Source organism: Haplochromis burtoni, unplaced genomic scaffold (assembly GCF_018398535.1).
Source record: "Haplochromis burtoni strain Fernald_Lab_line unplaced genomic scaffold, NCSU_Asbu1 Contig_49, whole genome shotgun sequence".
NCBI classification, from domain to species: Eukaryota; Metazoa; Chordata; class Actinopteri; order Cichliformes; family Cichlidae; genus Haplochromis; species Haplochromis burtoni.
The window spans coordinates 958,930-970,837 of NW_024582410.1; the positions used below are offsets into that span (position 1 = coordinate 958,930).

General features: G+C 39.6%; 1 protein-coding gene across 4 annotated transcripts in view; it reads right to left on the bottom strand.

Annotated features, from left to right (window-relative positions):
- si:dkey-97m3.1 (fatty acyl-CoA reductase 1) overlaps window positions 1-9,584 on the bottom strand; it is a 59,135-nt gene extending 49,551 nt beyond the window's left edge. The window contains exon 1 of one of the 4 annotated variants that reach the window (XR_315887.3): window positions 9,301-9,584. Coding sequence is in view for 1 of the 4 variants with exons in the window: in XM_005923554.3 (XP_005923616.1) it covers window positions 9,301-9,309 (9 nt within the window). In the remaining 3 variants the exon portion in view is untranslated. Of the gene's footprint in view, window positions 1-10; window positions 1,609-1,659; window positions 3,075-9,300 lie in introns of those variants that run through there. The other 3 variants (XM_005923554.3, XM_042220478.1, XM_042220477.1) reach the window with 3 other exon arrangements.
- Between the last annotated feature and the right edge of the window lie 2,324 nt (window positions 9,585-11,908).

Here is an 11,908-nt window from a genome sequence, read left to right on the forward strand (position 1 = left end):
TGATTCTTACCAAGTTGGAGTCAAATAAGTCCTGGTTGTCCCTGGTTTTCAAATTTTACTATCGGAATGGACTCAATTCAGTAGTGCTCTCACTCCCAGCTCTGACATAAGACTTCCAAGGTAAATTGATCATCTACGCCATCCGTCCTTTTCTTTGCACTGAGTTGGAAGTTTCCCGGTCGATGTCAGTCTTGTTTATCCTCCTTCTCATACTGTATGTTCCGAATACAGTCGAGAATTCTCACAAATAATAGGCTAAAATTTCTGGATTTACTTCAGCTCTACCACCATTTTTAATAGAAACTCCTTTTTAACTGAGAGCTGTGGCTGATGTAGCCACAGTAATCAAGGCGTATCTTAGCTTGCTGGATGAATGACAAACTACTGGATTAACAAAGCTGTTCAACTAGTCATTTCTTGATATAATGGTTTTAATGTGCTGGTAAATACATTCGCAAAGGTCAAAAATAATTTGCTAAAAGGCTTTGTTAAACACTGAGCTGTTTTCAATGTGTGTTGTTACAACGCTTAACTTCACAGCTCAGGGAGTGGCAGCCTTCGTCATCAGCTCTGCTGTAGAATGAGGATGCATGACAACAACTTTGACTAATCACTGGGTGAGTGAGATCTGTTCGATATTTAAAACTAAGGCAGTGCTGAGATAGTCGCTTTGGCGGCTAGCCATGAGTCCTTGTATAAAGGGCTGGGCATTTATCCAAAACATCCCAGATGCAGACAGCTGGGTTGGGCCACCCTGCCACAAATGGCCCTAATGGGGTCCCAGACAAACATCAGTCCAAATGAGCCCCAAAGGCTTATTCCATTTACTCCCATAAAAAGACAAAATCCAGGAGTTGTACTTTATGACTTAGGGTAGTAAGTTTAAGACACTCAAGCAACCAAACAAACTGAATGCCTCAGCATGAGCAGTCTGTCAGTCCAGTCAATCAGCCAGCTGTTACATCATTCAGTGGAAAATCTTGCTAGACTTGGGAGGTGAATGAGGATGTACTTGTTTGACAGGCAATACAAACCAAGACAATGTAAGAGTTTAAGATTAAAATGAGGAAACCATTTGGGGTATAGCATTGTTGAAGTTCTATTTAACAAGTAAGCACAACAGCAACTTTAAACACTAGAAGTTCATAAAAAAAGTCTAATTTTACCATCTTCGTAGGGCACGTGGAAGACACATTTAGGCTCGGAAGATTATCATGCAACAAACTGGATGAACGGATCAATGCAATTTAGGCATTTCTTAAATACTGCAGATTTATATAATAAATTCATTTTCTCTAGATTTGCAATAGAAACAGATTAAACCTCTTTTATTAGCACTAACTGCTAAATGAATCAAGGCTAACAGCTTCAAGAAGCCCCCATCAAACAAACAGTTCAAAGCAAAAACTAAACTAAAAAAACTGTTTAGAATGATATAAAACCAGAGCTACGGGTCTGATTGGAAGATAACATCAATAGACACCCAATGCTTTTCAAACCATGTGCACAACAATGAACAAAGGAGTCTACAAATCCTATCATAGATATTACCGTCTGATTAAAAAAACAAAACTAAAAAAAAAAAAACAACCCCACTCAAAATGTTTAAAATGTCAACAATGACTGAAAACATTACATTATATTTTCAGTATAACTCACATACTGTCGGAGCCCTTCAAAATAAAACTGAGTTTAAATCCAGAAAATATGATTATAACACACATCTCATGGCTTGATGCTGTGGAGGCAACGCAAAAAGAAAAAGACCAAGTACCTCCCTTCTTATGAAGTTAAGCAACTCTTCAAAACCTTCACCCTGTTGGTTCGGAGGTTAGAAGCGCTTTATTCAGCCTGTTTCAAAGGAAACCCTGTCATATTAAAGGAAGTAAAGACACAGTTCCCTTTGATATCCAACCTTACTTACATCAAGTTTCTTTGAAACCTGGAGTGTGGGAATATATTGCATGTGGTGATTGTTGTAAGCCTTTGTGTTTGCTGAATTGTGTTTTGAACACACACCCACTAAGATAATGTCCAACCTATTATGCAACACAGGCCAAAGACTCAAATTATGTTCAGACATTGTACGGTGGTTTGGGTGTTTGTCTTTTCTCAGGAAGTCTTATCAGATCATGACTGACTTTGTTTTTTGGGTTGTTGTTTTTTTAAATTCTTGCTCAATTACTCAAACGATGAATCGCTTCTTAAACAGTCACAGGTCATACATTAAAGTTAGTTAGGACATGCAGGAAACCCAAATTACATCCCTGAGGCTACAACATGCTTGTAGCCATGTGTGAAGCGGCATTCAGTGAAACTGTGAAACCCCCCCTTCACTCGTAGGATCGTGTTTCTGGAGAAGCTGTCGCGCTCGCAACAATGGTTTAATGCAACTGAGAAAGTAACACTGCAACACAAACTTGAACTTTGAGCAAGTAAAGCCTCGAGTCTGAAAGAGGCAAGCCATCACCAAACATGTTCATATAGGCCAACTGATAAAACAAGATTAAAGTGAAGACTAATCTGGTCTCGCCTACATTTATTTACACTATTTAATTGGCATCAATACACTGTGAAGAACTGCCTAATAACTACAACCAAACCAGAAGTGCTACCTAGAATCATTTTCTGGCACGTTCTACAGTTGTTTGTAATGCACAACACACATCTATCTGTCCATCTACACACAAGAAATCCTGATGTGAAATCTGCTTGCATGCTCCGCTGTGACTTTGTTATGACTCTGAAGCGAGTACGAATGGGAGCTCCTGGTTTAAATCTCCCGAATTTAATTCAGACATAACCTCAGAGTGGTCGTATGCTCAGAAATACTCCCCTGTGCTGTGGTTGGTCATTGACAACATTAATCAACACAGACAGAAAAAGCCTCTAAATCCTCCAGTGGATATCACCCTCCAGTGACAAGCGGTCATCAGAGCACCCATGTCCCTGTGGGGATCAATGTCACACCGTCGCTTCGATATTCCCCTCTGGTTATTAACAGCATGGAGGCTCACAGGAACCACAGATGGAGAGCGAGTAGCAAGGTGACATATGCTAATTTACAACATCTGCTCAAACCTTCAATTTAAAAAGAAAAAAAAAGGGGGGGTGGGGGGGGAGTGGTGGTATTGCATGTTTAAACCTTTACTAGTAAAATCTGATTTTTCAACCTGATATGGTCTGAAAAATACACTGATAGAAAACACTTGAAGATGTATGGAAATCTTAATATTTTCAAGATTTTTCCCGATTTACACAATAAAAGAAACTACTGTCATACAGGAAGTTCACCTAAAATAAAATACAGAGAATTAGTAACATAAGGATTCCACCCTTTTGGTCCTACATCTCTTTTTCAGTGCGAGGCTAATCTGAGGACCAGTGTTGGGTGTAACGCGTTACTGTAATTAAATGACATTTATCCTCACCATCCACAGCCTTAGAGCACCAAACACTGATTCAGACGTGTTCAGGTATTCCTATGACAAAGGGCAAACCAGGGACACCTCTTCTTCATTAAGCCTGTCACAGGGGTGTGCTACTTTTAGACTATTTGGTCTTTTGGCATCTTTAAAGGGAACTTTTCGGTGTTTGTTGCCAGGGATTCAGATGTTTTGATGACATTATGCAAAAAAGTAATGCGCCTGCAAAATGAAGTAATTCTCCAAAACGGTACTTTGGTTAATAAACATGAAGTTGCTGCCTTTCCGCAGCTTGTCATGGTCTCCAAAGACCATGACAAGCTGCGGAAAGGCGGTTACACTCCTAACCAGGGCTGCAACGATTCGTCGATGTCATCAACACATTGTTGACGCGTCATATTCTAAAACCACGCAAATGTGTTTATGTAAGGAAGCTAGGGGGCACAATTGCCTCTATCATCTGCCAAGACTGCAGTCAATACTAATGAAGAAGAACAGAGCGAACAGCTCAACAGCTAGTTTGTTTTTTCCCCCCTCACATTAATCTTAAGGTTTATTTTGAATGGTAAACCTCTTCAACCTAACATTAGGTAGTTAATCTATGGGTTGGACCATATATATCAGTTTAATTGGTTTTGAACATGACACCATCTGAGACATGATATACAACCAATATACAATCACAGGAAGCAGAGATAAGAGTTACTGAAATAATCACTGACTAATCAAAGAAAAATTGGCTGATTAGTTGAATACATAAATATTCATTTGTTGCTGCCCTACTCCTAACCTGACACACAGTACTAGGAAGCCCAGTGTGACTTGGCCCTCATTTCCCCATCATGCAGATACAAATGACCCCAACAGAGCACTTTGCTCCCGGGCTGCAGGCTTACTTTTGGTTTCTTGAGTTTCTGAAAGTAGAATGGGAGGCAGAGCCTTTAGCTTTCATGCCCTTCTTCTGTGGGCAGGATGGGACTATGGGACTGAACTGTCCCATAGTTTGTGTTTTACTCTCGTCTTGGAGCTCTTCTGTTTCTCTAACTGGTAGCAGTACATGGCCGGCACTCCCTGATGCCGTTTGCCCTATATACACACACACTAATGCCTACAATACTGCATTGATGTACTTTATTGTGAACTGAACTTTGACTCAATTAAACACAAAATAGTTTTTCTTCATTCATTCGCAGGCTGCGCAGTACATTGCCGAGGGCTGCTGCTGGCCTGTGAGATACAGTTTGAGATGGGTGGATTTTGGCTTCTTTTAGTGTTCCTTTGCAGCATTTATCATTTAATAGCCAAAAGCATTTTAGCTCCTCACCAGTTCTTACACTGGCTTAGCTGGTATGACTGCATGATTCTGAACCCTGCTGTGATGAAAAGGCGGCACAAATAATCAAAGGAGTGCAATCTGTAGTTTTCCACATATTCAAATCATCACAAAGATGAAGCCTCTTATGTGTTTATGAAGCTGCGGCTGTTGTTGTTGTTGCCATGAAATGAAGATGTCAGATGGGTCAGAGGATATGAATGAATGCAGATAGACAGAGATAAACGGCACACCCACCAACAGGATGAGCTTTTATTTCCTGTTAGCCTTTTTAAACACTCATTTCAGGGCAGTCCCTTTTGTTCTAATTAGAATGAACTGCCACAAAGTGACAATTCTTTTTTAAAATGTATTATTTAATGCCACCAGCAAATGCTAAATTCCCTGTTTACCCCAAGGAGTCTCACAGTCTAGGTGATAGATTGGCACAAAATGTTTCACTGTGTGGACATTTATGGCTCCGCGACCAATTAACTGACCTCTCTGAGGCTGTGTTCCCCTTTTCAGAAGACCTCTGAATGCATGATATGTTGCAGGTTACAATGGTTAAGCAGGATCAAATGTTCAATATGGCTCTCTCTCACCAGGCTGACTGACGACACTAACAATATAAAGAGATTTAGGGCCATGCGGGACCCACTTATCTGCCAAAGAGGAAGCGCAATCCCCTCACCTCAGACCACAACTTTATATCAAAAGCCCTCTTAAAACTGCAGAGAAAGCAAAAGAATCATCTTCCAGCATGCAAGTAGGCTTAGTGTGCCATATACTACTACTCTGTGGTATGCACATGCACGGAGGAGGTGTTTTGGAAAGAGCAGAAACACATCTCCGGAGCATTTAAAGATTTATTAGATACCTGAGAAAGGAGGGCAGAAAAGAAGTGCAAGTGTAAAGCAACTGTTGAGAAAGAAGTTTGCAAGAACACATGAAGCAATCCGGAAGCTACATGAGGGACTTTCTTTTTTTGTGTTACAAAATGCATCAAGATCATTTTAAAGTATGTGCTGAAAGAAAACATACATGTGATTTCAAACTGGACTGCAAATGCAGGAAGGCAGCGGGCCTTACCTTTCTGCAGTCATAAACACTGTCTAAACGCACACACACTCCTGGACACGGTGTGCACACTCAGCTAACACTTATCTGAGAGCCAAATATAGGCCATCCCTTGAAGATAATTAGAACTCATTTTGTGATCCCAATTTAGAAATCAGTGCAAGAAGCTTCTCATGTCGTCCTTTACGCCAGAAAGTTATGATAAGATACGAAATAAAACACGCTCCCATGAGGAGATGCAAGACTCAGAGAGGGGACAGCCCCCCTCAACCCAAAAATGAATGATTTTAACTGGTTTTCTCATAATGCATGAAATCAGTATTATAATCTGCTTTGCATATGATCGACGAGGACAAACAGGAGGGTGTTTATATCAGATATATCTGATTTTTATCTCCCATCTTCAACTTTTTGTTTGACCAGTCATGGAAAGACTTGGTATTGTGTGGGGAGTGGATACTGAACAGCGAGGGAGAGGCAAGTGAGTCACATAAAAATAAGTATTAAAAGAAAGAGCTAGGCAGATGTCATGATTTAGTACCGTTTTAGCTGTTTATGTGCCTTTCTCTGACTCACACACAGTAAGCAGCCTGATGGACAGATAAAGCTCCTTTAACAAGCGCACGATGGGGAATTTATGGTTCAGAGGTGTTAGCACACGGGAAGCCTGTGGGCAGCTACTGACCATCTGCATACCTGCAGAGAGCGTCTGTTTTCAGATGGTGGCAGAGTCAAATATATGTGGTACAACTGGTCTGAGTGTGAGGTTGTAACATCTAAAGAAATAAGGGAAAGTTTAAAACAAGTCAACTACCTTTGCTGTCAAACTACCACTGAAATTAATCAAAACTAAAGTAAAACAAGCAAATCCACTGTTCTAGAAACCTGCTGAAACTAAACTATATTCACAACAAAAGCTGAAAACCAACTTTAAAAGAGTAAATGGAAAACGTAAAATCATAATGACTACAGCTAAAGATGGCCCACCTCTTCATTAGATTTTTCATGAAGTGCTCAAAGTGCAAAAACAGATGCACTGGAGAAATTCAGCAGCGATGTGTTTCACTGGAAATCCTGATACAGTTACCAAGAAAACAAACAAACAAACAAACAAAAAAAACTGGTTGTGAGCACTTTCAGGTGGGAACTATTTTCTTCCACCAACCAGCAGAAACTTGCATCTGGCTGACTTAACAGCTGAACTAATGTTTACCTTGGTCAGACTGAGCCTCTAGTCAATAGCTATAGGGTGACATATTTACTGGGTGTAGTTTATTAAAAAAGAAAATTGTTCCTACTTGAAACTGCAACAACAAGCTTTGCTGTTTTTTCTGACGAACTTGGTGATGAGTTCTGGAAAGAGACGCTGTTAGAGAGGTTTTCAAATACCACACACTGAGTGCCATTTAGTGTAATAATAGTTAAGAGAAGGCTGATATCAATAAAGGTTTGGGGACAAATGGTCAAATATCTTTTATATAATTATACTTTTTGTTTATTGCAGGGTGAACTGTCCCTTTAACTCTCTATGGCGATGACAGTGAAATTCACAAACCTCATGTACTCCAGCCTGAAAGCAGAAAAATCACATCTGTAAGGGAATCTGTACTCAGTTTATTTAGTTTCACGGGCCTCTGATGTGCGCTCAAGTGGCTCCAGAAAAATCGGAAAATGATAATAATAATAATAATAATAATAATAATAATAATAATAATAATAATAATAATAATAATAATAATAAAAGAAAGCAAGGCCCTGAACACAAGCTGGTCACCACCGACTGACGCATGGTGGAGAGTGATCCCAGTCAGACCCCTGAGCAGACAGAAGGGGACTGAAGTGGGTCGTTTCCACATGGCACACCACACAAACACGTGACCGACACCGGGTCTCTTACCTGTACCCAAAGCACCACACACACACACACACACACACAAACACACAGTTAGAAAGCAATTTAACGGAATTTACATCATCTCAAATCAAGAAAACGCTCTCCACTTCAACTGCGTCAAGACACCGAGCTCCACAAGCACTTACTTCCGGTGTAAGATTTCAAAGTAAAAATAAGTAACAGGAAAAAAAATGGTAGGGTACCAACATTATTTGTTTTTAATCAATAAATGAATCCCAAGATTATTATAGTAAACTGAAAATAACCTAAAATTATTAAATTAACATTAAGCACACTTCTGCAAACTAAAATAACATTTTAAAAATTGAGTTTTAGTCCAAATAATATAATAATTTAAAAGCCAAAACCCAAATAACTAAAGTTAAATAAGCAAACAAAGAAAGGGACTGAAAGGCATGCCAAGGTGATGATCAAACACTCCAGAACTATAAATGTTTTTATTTAACAGGGATCTTAACATCTGACAAGCTGGAAACAGAGACTATTGGATATTTTTTGCCTGAAAGTCAAATTTCAGAGTTCAGGACTCATTACTTGGCATCAAGAAGCCAAGTAACCACAAATTAATTAGATAGACAGATAGTAATGTGAGGTACTACAAAAAAGCTAAAGGAAAATAAAAATTAGACCATTAATGCGCAAAAAGTAGAGCAAATAAATCATATGTACACTATAAATCTAAGAAACTCAGGCACCAATTTCCTTTCTGCTGTACACATAGCTATATATTTGGGGATTTGAAGCTAATAACAGTATAAATTAAAAAAAATGTTTTTATATATATATTTTTTTTATTTATTTATTTTAAATGAGCAGTGTAACTCAAGAGTCGATCTAAACTATTTATGCCAGTGTGAAGCCACTCAAAGTGTACAAAGCCAAACTTCAAACCATCACTTTTCAGTTTCTAATCAGCTGGTGTGGTCTGACTATAAATTTTAACCTTAATATGCAGATTTAGGCAGAAGTGTTTACCTGTAACAGATGGTATATTTGCGCCAAATCTGATCATCTTCAGTACAATGTCATAAAATGTGCAGAAAGCAACAAATAAACAATTAAAATGAAATTATTTAACAGGATCCTACATGTGTTTAGCTATAAAGCCATAGTTTTTTTTTTTATTGTTTTAATATGAAACCCAGCATTCCCACTTCCTGTCTAATTGGCACTATCGGCTGCCGGCTTTCCGCAGATGCTCCACGCCGACTGCGGCTCCCTCTGCCCCGCTACCCGCCGCCCTGACGTTCGGAGGCGGCTACAGCTTCGTGCTAACAGTGTGCTCTCTCTTTCCCTACACAACCCCCACCTCTACACTCAAACACATCACGGTCAAAAAGCGAAAACACAGCGAAATGTAGCAGCTGGCTGTTCACACGGACCCTCTGAGCGTTTTCTGCCCCGGCGTGCTGATGCTCAGTCCCGACCCCACATCCGACAAAACGGGTATAAGATGCTCGGCCAGCGGCGTGCCACGACACACCACCGCGTCCCTAAATCATTATCAACCACTCACCGTGAAAAGGCGGTCGCTTATGAGTGAAAGGAAGAAGAAAATCGCTCCCTACCGTAGACATCGGTCGGTGCTGGTGGATGCTTCCTCTTGAAGCTGTCAAAGAGGCTGTGCGGCGCAGCAGCTGCCGTCTCTTTGCCTCCTCCCACCGGCCGCCCCTGGCTCTGGCTCGTCAGGATACCTCCAGGGTAAGAAAAGCCCGGTTCTACAAAGTCGACAGACTGCCTGCTTGTCTATCTGCAGACTAGAGCAGAGAGACAGACCGCTACACCAATATGAGCGTCTGAGTGAGCAGGGCGTGTCACACAGCCCGTGACCCTCCCCGGTCCTGCTGCGTGCTGAGCCGCTGAGCCAGCGCCACACCAAATTTCATTAAAAAAAACTGGGGAGTTAATGTAGCATGCTTGGTATGCACAAGTCATCTGTAGCTGAAAAAAGAAAGTGAGAGCTGTGTAGTGAGTTATCAGATTAAAAACTTTGATACATGACTGACACAAAAATAAAGTAGGATATTAGTAATTGTGAACGATTTGACGGGTTTCATGGCTAGATTAGTACTATGGGAAATGGGGAATGTAGCTTGCAAAACACAAGAAAATGTAATAGCAAGAATATATACTAAAAAGACAAACCAGTTAATACTTATAATAAATATAGATGGCTCCAACTGCACAGAAGTGTAACGTTTTGTGCATACAAAATCCTCCTGAGAACCGACCTATGCATTTTTGTCCTCTGTAATGGACATTTGTTTTTGGTCTATGTCTTTTGATTTATTTGAGCCACCTTACTAAGTCCTGATGTAGTAAATACAGGACTTTTCATTGATATCTCATGTGTTTGGGTGGCCTCTTTCAGCGCCAAAGAGGAAGGAAATCACAAAATAAGTTCAATGTAAAGATTCCTTTCTCTAGGTTCCCAGGAGGATATGCGTCTTCTCCGTGCACTGAGGTGAATCATTATGTCCCCCTAAGACCCAGCAATTACATTACATCTGACATTTTTAGCCATCACAAATAAGAATGTTTTCAATTTAATTCACAACCAATCCCACACATAAAAGCTAAGAGTTTGATTTCCTGTTTTATCCTGTCAATTAATGGAACTCATGATATGTATGTATATGCTTAAAAGTGCATTAAACTATACACATCCTGTTTTTATCAATTCAATTTCAACCTTACTGAAATCGTGTTGAAATTGGGTTTTTTGTATGAAACATGAAAATAGGACAACCCTGCCCACAACCACCAAATGGGTGATCAGTGATCCTCTGATTACATCAAACAGAAAACAGGAAATATAATTATTTATTTATTTTTTTGTTCTTCTGGGTCTCAGCAGCCTATATGTTTATATTAACTGCAGTAGGTAGAAAATATTTTCCTACCTGATACCTGACATTTTATCACTTATGTTGAGCTCAGGTTGTTCAGCACTCTTCTCTCAGTGACTCCAAAGACAACTGAATTATATTAAAAGATCTAAGCTTCCTTGTGTGTTTTTGGTACACACTGGATTGTGCGTCATATCTCTTATCAGGGTTTTAAAGCAGACAAGGAAATTATGGCATGTGAGCAGAGTGTCCACATCCCAGCAGACTAAATGTGGGACAAAGATACAGGACAGTAATGCTGAGAGGCATTAATCATATGAAGGAGATATTTTATTTGAACATGACCTTCCCAACTCCCGTCAAGTTTAGTTTGATGTCATTGTCTTCCTACTCTGTGCTTTTTATCCAAATAACCTTTGAAACAGATTATTTCAGTTGTTGCTTTGTCTAGACATCATTGCGAGGATTCACCCATCGACTAGTAAATCGCTACAAAATCAAAATGTGGAAAAAAAAACTTTATTAACTACAGTTGTCAGCAGAAGTTCACATATACAAATCATGGGGATGAATGTGATGGCGAATTTGGATCTTTGATAATTTGAACTATTATTCTATTGTGTGTCCAGCATACATCTTTAATAACTTTAAAAAACAAGAACTGGGTGCACAAGTTTGAATTTATTTTTTGTTCCCTCTTGTCCACATAGGGTCAAAGGTATACATACAGATTCAAATGCATAGATACAATCACTTAAATCTTTTAATAAGTGGTGTTGAAGGTTCTATAATGTATTGACTCTGACTTTTTACAATGAGAAAGTCCAAGCAACTCAGTAAAGATCTAAGACAAGGAACTGTAGATTTACAGAAGCTGGGAAGGTCTGTTGGAGCTATTTCTAAAATACTGCAGATTCCAAGATCATAAGTTCAAACATTTGCATGTCAGTACAAGTTATTTGGATGCGTCACTACTTTGCCAAGGTCTGAAAGAAGACCAAGCTATTACCCTGAGATGAGAGAAAGTTGGTTACGATGTAGGGAACAATGCAAGAACTAGCAAAGATCAAGCATGCCATGAGCTGGAAACTGCTGGAACACCAGCGTCACTGTCCACAGAGAATGATGTCAACACATTCCAAAACAGGTTTTGGAATGGATAAAGGTGGATAACATGAAACTTCTGGAATGACCTTCTCAAATACCCAACCTCAGTCCTAAATTTTAATCCGGAAATTTATGGACTATGCTTAAAAGTTTCAGGTGAGTGCCAGAAATCCAACTAACTGACTAAATGAACTCCAGTTATTTTGCCAAGAAGAGCGGT